The following is a 16980-nucleotide window of genomic DNA, read 5'->3' as shown; positions in this document are numbered from 1 at the left end:
GTGCTTACACCAATGATTCGCCTCCGATGTCTCTCGTTTCTCTTCTGCACTGCGGACACGATACTAGTAACTCCATACCGCAAGGATAGAGAGCTATTGTTAGTCCAGAGAGACAGTCGTAGCAAATTTTTTGCCTACTTGTAGAAACACTTCCATATATCCCTAATAACTGAAGCTGTAAGAAGAGACAAAAATGGTGCAAAGCCAAGTAGAAGTTGACCAGCAAATGCATTAGAAACGCTATCTAAGATATAGCAGTTAAATTTAAACTTTAACGTAACTGGTAAACCGTGCGCATTCCTAGATTTTCTGGCAAAAAACTTTCAAAAGTTGACGCGTGGCGCGAAGATTTGACCAAATTAGTACACCAAGATACGTCAGTGTATCTTGTGCTTTAATAACATGTTCGCCTAACTGTACATTTGTTGGACAATCTTTACGGTGAATGAACACCAGGAGCTCAGTCTTACTCCCAGTAAATCGAAGACCGATAAGTTTCTACTCCCTATCGAAAATTTGAAAATTTTCCTCACTCCCAAAGTCCATAAGTCCATTTTTCTCAATTTCAAGACTATATACACAGTAGTGGCTCCAAGAAACTTGGAATTTTCGTTAAAACATCTGAGAAATAACCAACTACAAAAATGTGTCTCTTTTTTGCAGGTGCATTTTGTAGGGCAATAGAAACGATTCATTTTCATTAAGACCTCTCAGAAATATCTCTTAATATGGATTAAATTTACCTCTAATAACAATCCTCCTGTCTGAAATTGCTTGCTCGGGTGGGCCAACCACACATTGTCGCGGTGGGGTGAATAAGCATAGTTTGGCTCAAACAAACGGTGAATTTTCATTATGACATCTCGGAAATATCTTTGCATATGGCTTAAATTACTTCTAATAACAACCCTCCCTGCGTGGAATTGCTTGTTAGGGTTACCACCTCTCTTTTGTTCACGGCTCTATTTTGTTGTATTTTATCTATATCAGGTTTTTCCATGTTTTGTTTTTTAGTTTGTTGAATTTTAACTGCTTTTTCTGTGTTTTCATGATTTTATAACGTTTGTGACACTTTTATTACATCTCTGATAGCATATAAGAGTTCCAATAGCGTAAAAGACTCTATAACTAAAATATGCACTAAGAGCAACCCACAATGATATCTAATAATACCCTCTAAAGCATTACTTAACAAGCGGGTATACTTCAAATTTAGCCAATTTGGAGTAATCAATTTTCTACCCTGCATGTCAATTATTGAAGTCATAGGAAAACACGCAATCCATTTAATCATTCTAGTAAGCGGTACAGGAAATTCTCCGTGTGTCGAATTGGTTATAGTGTAGAAAGTATTCCCTGAATAATGATATTACAAAGGCTTTCATAGTCCATCTGTCTAGTGCTCCACTCCATTAGATGGGCATCTCTTTCAAATCCTAACGCGGACAAAAGTCTCTAGATTACAAAGGTTCTTTGAAAAAAAAACGCCTTAAAAGAAAATGAAATCTCTAATAAAAGAGAACGCAATAAGAAGAAAAATATCTTTTAAACTATTATGTAAAATTCCACGTGTACGCCGTCATTACGCAACATCCCACGTGTGCACCGTCATTGCTGAGTATCCCACGTGTGCACAGTCATTATGTAACAATCAAGTGTGCACCGCCATTACGTAGCACCCATGTATGCACTTCTACTACGTAACCCCCACTTGTGCCCCTTCATTACGTAATACCCACGTGTGCGCTGCCATTGCGTAGCACCCACGTGTGTATCCTCCTCAGTTACAAGCGTAGATTCCCCACTGGGCCCCTGACCTCTAGCAATTCACGCGACATTGCATCTTCCTTAACACAGGTTAACATTCCTTATTACGTGACAACCACTTGCATCGTTTAGAAAACATTCCCAATTAGGTAATTAACACCTGCATCTCGAAGAAAATATTCACTATTACGTAACTTGCACCAGCACTTTGCCCTGAGGGGGATCACCGTTAAACCTCTTCATCATCTTAGATCATTAAAGCAAGAAAAGAGAAGCGGCTATGGGTGGGTCCCAAGGAATCCGACAAGCCCCCGCTACAACTAAGGTACAACCCTTTATTGAGTCAATAAAAGATCGAAGGTATGATCTTTTATTGACCCTTTGATACAGTATAGTCATTTGATAATAATGTGAACCGAAGTATTTTGACATGGGACCTTTAAAATGCAGTGTTTGAGTCAGTCAAGACAAAGTTCTAACTACAATCAGGACTTTAGTGCCCAGGCCGGTGTTCTTGAGTATATACTATTGGGGTAGTAGTTTTCAAGTTTTGGAGTCTAAAGGCATAATAATTTAGGATCGCAGCTTTTTATTTCTATGGAAATAAAATCATAGATTGGATGGCATGGTATTGATATGTAATCACAGTATATATCCCACTGTATATAATAGTCTCAGGGGTTTGACTGATCAAGTATCAAGCATTCGTTTGCACGAAAGAAAAGTGGTTCGATCTTACTTTCTTGGGCTACAATAAAATAAAACTTAAGATGTTTTAAGAGTGAAAGATAACAGATTCCCATGAACTGTGCTTTTTGCAGTTCATCTGGGATAAAAAAAACTTCCTGAATGGGTTGAGAAGAGGTCATAAACAAGGATTTTCCGGAAACTGGAACTTGATGGCAGGGGAATAAGAGTAAATCTTTGAATAGATTTGGGCGAAGGAGGAACGTGTACAGTTGTATTGGCATGAGGCAGGTTTTTGCCGAAGTGAATTGTTAAAGGTAGTAGTATTAGTTGTAATATAAAAAAATGCTACAATATTACTATTTTCGGGACCCCCATTCCTCTAAATGAATGAAAGTTAAGGGATAGAGGACCCCTTTTTTGATAGTTTTTGTTAGTTCTTACTTTATTAAAAGCTTATTGCTTCACTTGAGTTTTACTGGAAACAAAACACATCATAAGCTTGTTTTTATATTTATAACATTGAAAAGAAAATATGGGACATAAAATCTTAATTACTGATATTCTTAGGAATTAATATCATTATATATTAATTATTCAGTTTATCTTCCTTGTCTTTTTCAGTTATCTTGATTATTAAAGTTATTTATTTTAGGGGATGAAACATTAAAGAGCGAAGCTTTGAATATATGGGGATGAAGAAGGAGCGTTTAGAGTTGTATAAGCCTCAGGCAGCTTTTTGGTGCAGCGAGTTCTTAGAGGTAGTTGTACTTAGTTAGATTAGTTGTACTATACAAGAAAAGGCTAGAATGTTGCTGTTTTCGGGACCCACATTCCTCTAAATGAATGAAAGTTAAGGGATAGATGATCTCTTTTCGCTAATTTTCGTTAGTTCTTATTTCGTAAAAAGTTCATTGTGTCACTTGAGTTTTACTGGAAACAAAATACATCATAAACTTCTTGTTATATTTCTACCGTTGGAAAATAAATACGGGACATAAAATCTTAATTGCTGAGGTTTTTAGGAATTAACATCATTATCAATATATTAAATATTCAGTTTGTTTTCATTAGTTTTTTCAGTTATCTCGATTTTATACTTATTTATTTTTAGCATGAAAGATAAAAGACTAAGGCTTTAAATAGATTGGAGTGGAGGAAGAGCGTATACAGGTATATCGGCCTTGCTTTTAAAAACAAAGGGGTACAATTGCAAGCCCTCTGCCCAGTTGCCATGAGTATTTCCAGGGTGAGACCTCTGGAAAATGTTTTACTGCATTTTTCTCCTTGTGTTTGTAAATCAACGGTATTTATTCTCTGTTTTCTTCTATCTGCACTATTTACTCAAGTAAGATGGATCGTCATGGGTTGCCTCTACACGACAGAGTCATCACCAGAGTACAGTTAAAAGAGGGTTTTTATGAGGGTATAATGCACAAATTGAGGGTATAATGCACAAATTGTCAAACCTTTGGGTAAGGGACAGTTTCAGTCCATTTATTCCAAAATAAGCGCTCCAGTGCCGCTTCCAGTAATGAAAGATGCGATTGGAAGTGTATGTACTAGCCATAAGAAACTACTCTGAAGGAGATTAGCCAAAGAGTAGGGGAGAGTCGGGTAAGACGGACCCCATTTTGGTTTTTCGTCTGCGGAAGAGGTTGGAAACAAGCAACGACTGACGAAAGGTGTCTAACTTGTCCCCAAATCATTGAGTTATGTAAAGAAACCTTCTTCACACATAAATCAGCCGTATTTCCGGGCCCAGATAAAAAAAACTGAAGTTGGTCAAAAGGTCCATTTTGCCCACCCCATAGGATAAGACGGACCAGCCCTTTGGGCAAGACGGACCCAATTGCTCAAAAAGATTGATTGTCTCTAAACAATTTTATTTCGAATACTTAAAATACTAGTAGTAAGTAAAAAAGTAAAAAGTTAGCAAATAACTATATTTAAACACTGTACGAGGCCAAATCTACGTGAAAAACGAACTGAGCCGACTGTCTCGTCGTTCCGCCCGAAGGGGTCGGTTTTGGCAGCTTCATGATGACCTCTTCTTTTCGCACGAAGCTCATCTCTTCAGTTGCCGTGAATTTGCTCGATGGAGCTAATCGCTTCCAAAACTGAACTTGGAAACCATCAGATTCACAATCACACACAACTCCAACATAATTCCTGAAGCTTTTCTTGGTCGGCACTTTCACAACCAAGAAATCCCCACTTTTTGGTTCGGTTCCATCAAGAAACTCCTCCTCCTCTGACCCATCCAAATGCAAGCTGTCATCACTTTCATCATCCAGCGCGATATGTTCATCGAAGCTGTCTTCCCCGTTCCCAGGCTGTTTGGAGAGGTTTCTCTTTTCAGGCCGTTTTCTTTGAGCTTTCTTTTCTGATTTTTTTCTTTTCAACTCAAATTCTTCTTCCAGTCTGTTTTTTTCAGGTGTGTTCGTCAGAATTTTGGACTTTGTTCTTTTCCTAGACGTTTTTCCGTCTCTTGCATAGAAACTCGCCTTAGGGTGAGGACGAACCGACTCTGGAGTCACTGGCATAGTCGCAGAAATCACTGAGCTACTGGTAGTTGGCAGCACGTCGTTATTCAAGCTCTCGTCGCCAGGGCTGGTTGATGGAACTGCAGACTAGCCTGTCATGGGAGACGTCTCTGGTGCTGGTCGGTCTGTCACAAAGGCACTGAGAAAGTCGTGATCTTGGAAAACGTTCCTATTGAAAGGGTATATTCCTGTTTTTTGGAACCCGCTTAGTACGTTTTCCATGACGAAAGCTCTTGGAAAAGCGATTCCAACGAATATTCCGATTTCATAAATGGTAATCCTCCTGTTTGGGTTCGAAATCATCCACGAGTTAGCTGCTTCATTGTAGTATCGCTTGAATGGCCCATAAACAGCAACATCAAGAGGCTGCAGCTTGTGACTGCAATGTGGCGGAAGCGTTAAGACGTCAATGCCGTTTTCTCTGCAAAGATTAACCACGCTCAATGAGACGTGCGAATCATGGTTATCCATAATCAGCAGAAGTCGATTTGTGGGCGAGCAACTGGTTTGGGAGATCAGATGGCGTATCATATCCGAAAAGATTTCGGCTGTCATCCATCCAGACGGCTGGCATTTTCCTGTGCTTCCAGGGGGCGTGCCATTGAGAAAACTTTGAAGCCAGTTCACTCGTAGAAAGACAAAGAAAAAAGCTATCGACTTGCCAGCTGCGTTGATACACCCTACGACTGTTACCAGCGTCCCTCGCTCAGCCGAAGTAATGCGTCCAACTTGCTTTGATCCCTTTTCTGCAACCACCTTTGGTGTCTTTTGAACGGTGGTTACTCCAGTCTCGTCAAGATTATACATTCTATTCGGCGGATACTTGTGCTTTATAAGCATCTCTTCTAAATTATTGAAGAATTCGCTGACATTCGTCCTGTTGAAGCTGGTGGCTCTGGCAAGGCTTGTCGTTTCGGAGGACCTTAGGGAAAGCCCAACACGACTCATAAAGCTATTCATCCAGTCTTTTCCTGCACACTTATTTTCAGTCCAGTTCTTTGGCATATTCTTCCCTTTGGCCTGGGCATATTCATATGCAAGCTGACCTGCTTCCTTTTTCGTAAGTCCATGATGCATGTGCTGTGCCGTGATCATATAGTCCATCAGAAGTATCTCTTCGTTTGCTGAGAACACACTTTTAAAGTTGAAGGTAGTTGCCAACTTCACTGATTGGGGATCTTCTGCTGCGTCGAGTTTTGCAACTGCTCTTCGCACTGTGCTTCGTGGCAAACCAACCTCTTTCGAAACTTTGCGAAGCGGCAAACCAGATTTAACTCGCATAGCAGCTGCTCTCAGTAAGTCATCGTGGAGACTGTGGGTGGTTTTCCTAGTATACTTTCCCATTCTGCAAAAGAGAGACAGCTTAATATATTTCTAATTGACATACGGGAACAATAAATGCAACACAATATTCACAAAATACGTAAAAAATAATAACTTCAAAAAAGTTCCCAGATGATAGGGGGCAAGACGGACCGGTCCGTCTTACCCGCTGTCTCTGTGGTCCATCTTACCCTAAACCTGCTTTTTCGGAATAGTTAAAAATTATAACATAAGATGGCGCTGCAATGAAAAAAATTAATGTCTCACACACTCTCCTAGACCTCCATATTTGTAAGAAAAATTACCACAGTATAAAACAGAACATTAGAAACACCAGAAAAGAAAAACATTTACCTCAAAAGCCGGTTTCGAGAATGTGAAAACAAATAAAAATATTTTTCTCGAAGACAAGATTGGCTTCAACTCTCAGACTTCGCTCCGAAACTTGCCACTAGATGGCCGTTGTTTCTAGCTCTACAAGTGATAAAAAGGTGACGCTCAAGTCGAGCAATGACAAAAGGTCCGTCTTGCCCCCCGGTCCGTCTTACCCGACTCTCCCCTACTGCATCTGAATTCAGTTTTTTTTTTTTCATGAAAATTTTAACTAATTTGAATAACCCAAAAAAAATTACTAGATCTATGAAGACAAATTACGTTTAATAATTCTATAAACGCCTAATTGTATAAAAATACTAGTTTTTAGCAGCAATATAGCAGAATTATGAAGAATATTCAAGTCCTATTTTTGACGTTTTGGGCGAATTGAAGCCCTTGAAAAACATTAATTAGTGTGCCCATCTATTTTTCTTTTATTTATTCCTGGCTTGTTTTGCCAACTAGTGTTGGTGAAATAACTTTAGCTTCACATGGAGAAATACAAGAATTCAACATTTAACATTCATTTTCCAGCCACATTCTTCAAGAGAAAAATTCTTTATTTGAATTTGTATTGGTTTTCTGACAATGCTTTCTATTAGTTTTTATTACATTGAAATAAAAAAAAAAAAAAAAAATTAACAAATCAGTTTAATAATAATATGCTTTGAATCTACATTGAAAGTGGAGCTATAATAGGTTTTCACAAAACATAAAAAGAAAAAAAAGCTTTACCTGACTGATAAACTATACGGCAAAAACCTCCTTTGAATTCGGGAAGCCCAACTAGTTCTCTAGGTGGACTGTCACATTGGCTCACCAAGGGTAAGTTAATACTACCTGGGTTCGGTAAAGGTGTATTGCAGACTTCCTTTCCAACTGGGAAAGCTGAATTGCAGGCATAACATTGCATCGGTTTAAAGTTGAGCTGTCGTTCTTCCACGGCTGTAAAGTTAAATATTATTGGTATATCTGACAAAAACCTTAATTACTAATGCACTCCATTCCACCTCTATCTCTTGGAAACCTAAGGAAATTGAGAAGGACGTGTCTAATTGTATCTATGAGATACGCAACTCTGTTTGTACGCCTTAATGGATTTTTTTTTACTAGAAATAAAAAATAAGGGTTTGCAAAATTCAAATTGCTTTTGAACACTCAGTAAAATAGTTGTGTCTTATATTAGATTAAAAATGAATAACAAGTTAAAGTGAACTAAATTAAACTATTTAAAGAGAAAAATTCTTCCGCTGCAGGCAAATATAACAGCCATACAATAAAACACTTCAGGATAACGAAGCATTTGATAATGTAAGGACCGAATGTAAGTAAGGAGCGACTCAGCCCAGTAATACCCTAAACTCTAGAAAAGGAGCTTTGATAACAAGTGATGTATTGATGGAATTGGTGTTTTGTGTTGATTTCAAATATGTCAAATTCATCAAGTTCGATGTTACCCATCAAAACCTACAAGCTTAAAAAATTTGCCTGATTTTGGAAAAAGGGGGTTAACACCTCCAAAAAGTCAACTTATCTTATTGATAACTATACCATCAGATTCAGCATATCCAAAACCTGTTCTGTAAGAGTTTCAGGCTCCTATCTACAAAAATTTGGATTTTTGTATTTATTACTACAAAAAAGATCAAGAGCCTGTGGTATTTGTATTTTGCCTGAGGGACGATTTTATCGAACCAATGGTCCTATATGATAAGGAAAGGGCTACTTCAATCGAAAATCAAAGGAAAATCACAACTATTATTCCCTATCAGAGGAATCAAATGTGGCATAATATTTCAAAGGGGTGGAGGAATATTTATCCCACATGATAATTATAATGGGTATAAGCAGCAGGGGAGTGGAGCGGGTATTTTTCACTCTGACAACAAAAAATATAAGAAATTTCTATAGCACTAGGGAAAACATAACACATTCATTTAAAAATCCCAAACCTTTGCCCCATACTTGGAAAAAAGTTCTACAAGCTTGCTCTCAGCACCTTTAAAACGAATTTGTTATGTGCTACTTCAGGTGAATAGAAAACTCTATGCTGATGAAGCCTACCTACTAAAAAGAAACAAGTGGAATGTTATAAATCTTACTCCCATACCAAGGTTATGACCAAAGGAAACATATATGTATCATGGTGAAAGCAATAGCACAACTTAGCGATAAGGAAACCGTGGCTGATAGAAACAAAGGATTAGCAAACAAATCTTTGAAGAAATTATGTTATGAAGAAATTTCTAATTGAAATTTAACGAGAGATGACCTGGATGCAAAATCTTAAGACCATATCAAACAGTTCGTTGTAACGAACTGTAAGTAAGGAGTGACTTGTCTAAATAGCAACCGAAAGCCTAAAAAATGGAATTTTAATACCAATAGATACTTAGAAAGAATCAGCTTGTTATGTTGGTTTCAAATATACAAGATTCATCAAGTTCAGTGTTACCCACTAAAAGTCACAAGCCTCACAAAATTTGCCAGATTTTGAAATAGGGGGGAAAACCCCTAGAATTAAGGGAATCTTAATGAAAAACGCATCGTCAGATTCAATATACCAAAGAACTTTATTATAAAAGTTTCAAGCTCCTACCTGCAAAAATGAAGAATTTTGCCATTTTTGCCAGAAGACATATCACGGATGCGTGTTTTATTTGTTTTTTTTTCCCAGGGGTGATTGTATCAAAATGATGGTCATTGAAGATCGGGAGAGGGTGCATTTGAATATATATTAAAAGTTCTAGCACCCTTTTTAAGTGACCAAAAGAATTAAAGGGCAACTGGGCCCCCTCCAACGCCCATTTTCTCACCAAAATTATCTGATCAAAATTTTGGGATAGCCATTTTGTTCAGTATAGTAGAAAGATCAAATAATTTTATCTTTAGGTGAGAAAAGAACCTTCCCCCACATACCATGGGGATAGGCCTGTAAATTGCGAAAGTCGCACATTTTTTACGAATAGAATTTGTTATTATGAAACATTCAGACATTTTTTTTGGGGAGGGGGTGTGCTTGGGGTGGATTTCTATGGGGAGAATGTTCCTCGGGGAGGGAAACTTCTGGGGGGTGAATGTTCCAGGGGAAATTTGAAACTGGAGGGATTTGACAGGATTACTATACAAAATTCTGTTTAATTGTCTTACATTCTCTTTGCTAAATTTTTTATTTGGAGATATTCCGGGGGAATCACCCAGGAGAATTTTTCCGCGCTTCAGGATTTCTGAGAGATTATTTTCATGGAAGGGGATATTTCTAGAGTGATCGAGCAATCGATTAGAGATTAAAGTCATATTCAAATGAAAAATGCTCAGGAAAAGTTTTCGGACAGAATCTTCCACAAACAATTTTATAGGAAGAGGGATTCTCAGCGCGGGTGGAACTGTCTGGAGGGAATTTGAAGGGGGAGGTCCTCTGTAATGAAAATTCCGCAAAGGGGTTTTCCGTGAGGTAAAGATATATTTCACAAAAAACTGGGCCAGAATTACTGGTATTATTTGAAAAACAAAAAGAAATTATTTCATAGATGAAGGGTTTGACCCTTCTCAATACTTTGTTCTTTACGTTAAAGTTTGACTGTTTGTCTAATTTTTTCTTGGACAAAGTAGAAAACTTTTTTATAACTGCTAATAGCTTTAGCGTAAAGAGCAAAGTATTGAGGAGGGGGCAACCCTTCGCATATGGAATATGCAATTCTTTTTTCATGTACGGTGAGCCAAATTTGAATCTTCATTAGTTGAAAAACGTTCATAAACTAAAAAAAAGTTTTTTTTTAACTGAAAGTAAAGAGCAACATTAAAACTTAAGACAATCAGAAATTATTCCATATATGAAAGGGATTGTCCCCTCCTCAACGCCTCGCTCATTACGCTAAAGTTTTTATTGTTTTAAAAAGTAGAGTTGTGATAAAAGTTAAACTTTAGCGTAAGGAGCGGGCGTGAGGAGGGGCCAGCCCCTTTCATATACAGGATCATTTCTTTCGTTTGAAGTTTTAATGTCGCTCCTTATTTTCAGTTAAAAAATCTTGTTTTTTATTGAATATAAAAAGGAGCCTAGATTTGTCTCATTTATATTCTTCGTATTTTTATATGAACGGGTTCAAGTCCTGGTGTCGCTGGTTATGTGGTTTGGAGCGGGGGGTCACCGGTGTGACTATAAGATCAGCCAGAGTCTACCCATTTCTAAATGGGTACCTGGAGAAATCTGGGGGGAAAACATGGGAAGCGTCAAGTGATTTGCCCACAACCACGCATTGCACTCCCGGCCGAAGGAATTGATTCAGGAGATCCTCCTTCATCCTCTTTAGTATCATTTCTTAAGTTATGCTGATAAATGTCAGTCAAAATCATTTGATATCAAACAGTTCGTGGTGACGAACTGTGGTAAGGAGCGACCCGGCTCAATAGTAACCAAAACTCTAAAAAATGGAATTTTGATACCAATAGCTACATCAAAAGAATTGCATTTTAATGATGATTTTAAATATATAAGTTTCATCAAGTTTAATCTTACCCATCAAAAGTTACGAGAAAATTATGCCTTATTTTAGAAAATAGGAGGAAACAACCCCTAAAAGTCATAGAATCTTAACAAAAACCACAGCATCAGATTCAGCGTATCAGAGAACCCTATTGTAGAAGTTTCAAGCTCTTATCTGAAAAAATGTGGAATTTTGTATTTTTTGTCAGAAGGCGGATCACGGATGCGTGTTTATTTGTTTTTGTTTTTTTTTTCCCCAGGGGTGATCGTATCGACCCAGTGGTCCAAGAATCTTGCGAGAGGGCTCATTCTAACGGAAATGAAAAGTTCTAGTGCCCTTTTTAAGTGACCAAAAAAATTGGAAGGCACCTAGGCCCCCTCCCACGCTAATTATTTTCCCAAAGTCACCGGATCAAAATTCTGAGATAACCATTTTATTCACCGTAGTAAAAAAAACTTATTACTATGTCTTTGGGGACGACTTACTCCCCCATAGTCCCGTGGGAGGGGCCACAAGTTACAAACTTTGACCAGTGCTTACATATAGTAATGGTTATTTGGAAGTGTACACACGTTTTCTGGGGGGTTTTTAGATTGAAGGGGGGGGGGTTGAGAAGAGGGGGATATGTTGGGGGAACTTTCCTTGGAGGAATTTGTCATGGGGGAAGAAAAGTTTCATGAAGGGAGCGCAGGATTCTCTAGCATTATTAAAAAAAACGAAAAATAAATATGAAAAAGTTTTTTCAACTGAAAGTAAGGAGAAGCATTAAAACTTAAAACAAAGAGAAATTATTACGCATATGATGGGCTCACCTCCTCCTAATACCTCGCTCTTTACGCTAAAGCATTTTTAGTAATTTCCACTATTTATTCTACGGCATTTGTGATTCAGGGGTCATTCTTAAGAAATTGGGACAAAATTTAAGCTTTAGTGTAAAGAGCGAGGTACTGACGAGGGGTTGAACCCCTTCATATACGTAATAAAAAAAAATGAGAATACAGAAGTTCGTTACGTAAGCTAATTTGTAAGTTACGTATATCTTTTACTAATAAAGAGATTCGTAAAAATTAAAAGTTCTAGTTGCATTTTTAAGTAACCAAAAAATCGGAGGGCATCTAGGCCTCCTCCCCCGCTCCTTTTTTCTCAAAATCATTCGATCAAAACTACGAGAAAGCCAATTAGCCCAAAAAATAAATATGCAAATTTCGTTGCATTTATTCATATGCGGACAGCCAAAATCAAAACATGCATTGATTCAAAAATGTTCAAAAATTAAATAAAAAAACAAGCTTTTTTTAACGGAAAGTAAGGAGCGACATTAAAACTTAAAACGAACAAAAATTACTTCGTATATGAAAGGGGCTGCTTCCTCATCAAGACCCCGCTCTTTACGCTAAAGTTTTTTACTGTTTTAAAAAGTAGAGTTAAGAAAAAGAGTCAAACTTTAGCGTAAAGAGGGGGATGTTGATGAGGAAGCAGCCCCTTTCATATACAAAGTAGTTTTTGTTCGTTTTAAGTTTTAACGTCGCTCCTTACTTTCCGTTAAAAAATTTGTTTTTTTATTTAATTACAGAAAAAGCGAAAATTAGGAAGGAGAACAATTCTTTTCTGATGGAAGCAAAGATCAAAATGGAATGTAAAATCGCACAAATATTACAGCTTTCCAGCCTATAGAGCATTTATCCATTAAAACCTACTTACATACGTTGACTCACGGTACTTTCCTACATTTTGAGAATTATTCAAAACTAGCTCTTTAGTGAGAATACAAAATCAATGGGAAAGAGGGATGTTGTTTTATGAGCAGAGAAGCCTTTGTAAGCCTGCAGAAGAAAAAGACCCATTGGTGATGCTATGAATGGTATTTTACCAGCCATGACACCAATAGCGAGTAGTATACTACTCGAATTCTCGAAAAAAAACTCAAGGACTTTTTTTTTATCAAGAAATCAGTAAGCACTATACACGAAAAACGGACTAATTTATAAGAGAACTCGCTTGTTTTGCCTTCCACAACGTTCTGCAGCTAGTTTTGCGATGTAAAGTTTTTGACTACAAACATTCTTCAGCATTATTCAAAGTCAAGAGCTAACAGACCACAAAATAGACCCTGGAAATGCCATTACTTCTGTCCATTGTGCGGAAAATATCAATTTGTGACATAAATTCCCAAGGCTAGTCTCTAGTTTTAACATTACCCAGACACAACTTCAGGTTTGTCTAAAAAATAATCATGAAAGATACATTTTAAAACTGAAACCCATTCATTGGAAAGGGTTTGTTTTTCAGAATTTCTTCTGGATTAAGTGGACGCAAATCATATAAAAACATCCTAAAATGCTTATTTTTCTATTATAAAATCATCCTAAAGCGCTTAATATTGCTACTGTCCAAGCAGCCTATTTTAGATAGTTTTATGAACATGCAGCATAGGCTGAGAAGCAGCAATGTCTATTTTCTTTAAGTTTCAATTTTTATCTGTAAATTCACTAGATTTTTTTGTTTATTAAAACAAAGTTTTACCTGATCTCTGTTTCGATGGCAATAGACTGTGAACGCCTGGATCTTCAGTTTTCTGAGGAGACCCTGCAGGTACAACAGGTAAGTATTTCATAGTTGTAGTAAGAATTTTTTTTTCATCTTTCATAACATCAGGCTGCTTGATCTCCTGTTCTTCAACACGAGTTTCGGGAGGTAGAACAACTACTACACTTTCATCTTCAGATTTCTCGGCCTCAGGAACTTCTTCATGCTTGTCAACAGAAGATTCTACAACTTCAACAGCTTTCAAAGGCTCATCTTCAATATCATCAGCCCCAAGATCTTCTGCCTTAGCTTCCAATTCTTCGTCTTCAGTTTCATTGGCTTTAAAGGATAAAAATGAAATCATTGATATCTAATGATGCTAAGTTTAAATTATGGATGTCTTGAAATATCGCATTTAATCAAAGTTTCTCCTTTAAAAACATCAAAATAAAAGTTTTCTCAGAATTCAAAGGGATTACGAAACATGAAAAAAGAGGAGCTTTTACAACTCACTGTAATACAAACTAAATGTTCTTTCCTTACCACAAGGAAGAACAAAAATTTGTTCAGACTATGAATGAAAACGCAGGGTGATCATCTATACAAGCTGCCTTTACATAGTTATGAATTCTCACTACATAATGTGATTCAAAAAAAATTAATCTTTTCTTTGAAGTTAGGGAAAAAATTCTAGTTATGAGTATATTTGGGATCAAACGCGTTTTTAAACGTCTTATTGAGGCTTCCCTAATTTCTAGTCTTTTCGAGTTCTGAGAATCATTTTAAATTATAATCTTTAAAACTGATTATGAAACATAAAAATCGTTTTTTTTAATCTTTTATCAGCAATGATGCAACTTGAGAGCAATTCATGTCCATGTTACAAAATCTTTTAAACCATTTATATAAAATAAGCAAACATTAAATTTCAAAGCTGTTCAAACATGGATAATTACCACTAAAACAAGTCTGAAGTACCAATTAGGAGAAACTAAGAGCGAGTGTGAGGCTAAGCAAATTGTTGGAAATCAAATATCTTCCATAATTTCGTTTTTCATTTATTTTAACATACAAAGTAAAACAACAAGCATTTAAAAAATTTCTATTTCCGTGTTCTATGATCCATAATACCCTTTCAAAATGAAAAAACCCTCGGAACTGGTTTAGCATTTTAACTGTCCATAAGCAAACACTATAAAATCTGGAAACTTCAAAAAATTGCAAAATTCTCTCTTATATCCTTTCACACTTCGATCCCAAACGCTATCTTTCGGTTTTAGTCACGAACAAGCGCAGAGACTAGTGGGAACACATTACCTTCAGGATCTATTACCTTCTAATACATATTACCTTCAGAGAAACATGGAGAGACACTACACGAAAAAATAAAGAAAGACGAAAAAGCAAGAGCGTATGAAACATGGATAAACGTAAATAGTTTGTACTGTAATACAAAACGGTAGAGAGGAAAAGTGAAGAAGATACAATAATATTCTGCAACACCATGTAAAACACAATAATATAGAAAGGAGTTAAGTTTGGAGCGAGTACGGCCAGCATGAGCAACCACAAGGTGCCATGTCTCGAATAACAAATTTTTAATAGAACAACAAATTTTATTACCCATGTTTTTCTTTTAGATGCAATTTTGCAGTTATTTGTGATAAAGTTATACCATATAAAAATAGTCATGACGAAATTCTGGATTAGACTCTTAATTAACGGAAAATAAAAATATAAGGACATATACAGGAGCTACCAAACGAGCAAAGCGAGACAGCATCCCTAGTAAAAAGAGATTATGCGTATCAGGCGACTTTTTTAGCCAATTTGATATGAATAGGGATAGATCATAAATAAAATCATAGATTTGGTAAATTTGTTGAAGGCAAGGGAAACAGCAATGGTATTAAGTACCACAGTTTTTTATGTACAAAAATCTAGTTATAAACAGCATGGTACTTGATCACATAATGAGCCAATTTTGAGTACATCTCAAAATTATGTACTCACATCTGAGTACATAATAGTACTCAGATGATGATATGACGGCTACGTTTATTGATTATGTTACTGCAAACCAAAGATTGCAAGGATCGATACAGAAGACTAAGGTATATAGGAGTGCTATTACTGGTATAAAAAATATCCCCAATCGAGTAAAGTCTACAGTCTCTTGAGAATGAGATAACGTAAGAGAAGCATAGAAGAATTAAGGTATGAATGAAGGAGACATGAAGAAGAGGCTATGGATAAATAGCCGAAAACCTAAAAGGTGCAGCCAGAATGCATACTAGTCAAATATTGTGTAAGCATGTTAAGATATTGAGAGGAAGAAGTCATTATGGACTTCTCGAGTTTATGATACGAACGGGGTCTCAATTACTGAGAGTGAAAGTGTTAAGGAGACTTAGGCAGAACATTTTAAGAATAGTTTAAGCCTGAATAAAGCTGTATTCAGTAATATCAAAAAAATCGAGTATTTGGAAGAGAAGGAAGATTTATTTGGCGAGGGGAGCTAGAAAAATTGAGAAATTATAAGATCTCAAATGCTTGAAGCTTGGTAAATGGGTTCTTAAAACACAGTGGCCGCAAAGTTAAATATAAAACACGAAAGACCATCATCATCGCTTCCAGAAGCATTTGGTAAGTCTCTATATAAGAGAATAATTAATTACTATAATTGTAATTATTAGACTAAAACAGTGGCAAATTCAAGGAGGGTCAGAGACTAAAGAACTTCATCCCCCAAGAAACACTAGAAAAGATAAAAAAGAACACACACACATAAAAGGGAAAAAGGTATAATACAAAAAAGATTTCAACACAAAAACTGTGTTTGCCAACTTATCAATACGAATAAACAAACAAACACTCTGTTGTCGGTAGGAAGAACTGGGGAACAGGAGGGGCATCGTTTTGTTTCTATTCAAAACTGATTTTCTGTTTCAAAGTTATAAAATTCGTCAAATTTGAAATTCACATTCTCTAGTTAATAATACAATGTTTTTTAAAGTTATATTTGCAATCTAGATTTCCAGTTGATACAAAATATTTCAGTGCAACAGCTTGCTAAACAAGATTATAATTTCAAAATATTTATTTAATTTTTGTAGAAACATCTTTTCTTTATCAGCCAATGCATCCTCAAAGAAAGACAATGAAACTTTCTTTAACTTTGAACTTTCTGGATTTACGAAAATACAAAAATATTCCTAACAGTGAGGAGGGTATGACAGTTATTGAAGTTTCAAAGTTTGTTTAAAAAGGTT

The 16980-nt window shown here is 36.5% G+C and overlaps 2 protein-coding genes across 2 annotated transcripts in view; both read right to left on the bottom strand.

Moving 5' to 3' along the window:
- Positions 1-16980, bottom strand: part of LOC136032033 (phosphatidate cytidylyltransferase, photoreceptor-specific-like) — a 239841-nt gene that overhangs the window by 136961 nt on the left and 85900 nt on the right. The window lies entirely within an intron of this gene.
- LOC136032035 (uncharacterized) overlaps positions 1-16980 on the bottom strand; it is a 33583-nt gene that overhangs the window by 5358 nt on the left and 11245 nt on the right. Inside the window, exons 3-4 of the mRNA XM_065712124.1 lie at positions 13706-14047; positions 7434-7643 (exon numbers count right to left, since the gene is read on the bottom strand). Of these exons, the coding sequence (XP_065568196.1) occupies positions 7434-7643; positions 13706-14047 (552 nt within the window). The remainder of the gene's footprint in view (positions 1-7433; positions 7644-13705; positions 14048-16980) is intronic.

Source organism: Artemia franciscana, chromosome 10 (assembly GCF_032884065.1).
Source record: "Artemia franciscana chromosome 10, ASM3288406v1, whole genome shotgun sequence".
In the NCBI taxonomy this organism is placed as follows: domain Eukaryota; kingdom Metazoa; phylum Arthropoda; class Branchiopoda; order Anostraca; family Artemiidae; genus Artemia; species Artemia franciscana.
The sequence above is the reverse complement of the archived record's forward strand: the minus strand, read 5'-3'. Positions and strand labels throughout refer to the sequence as shown.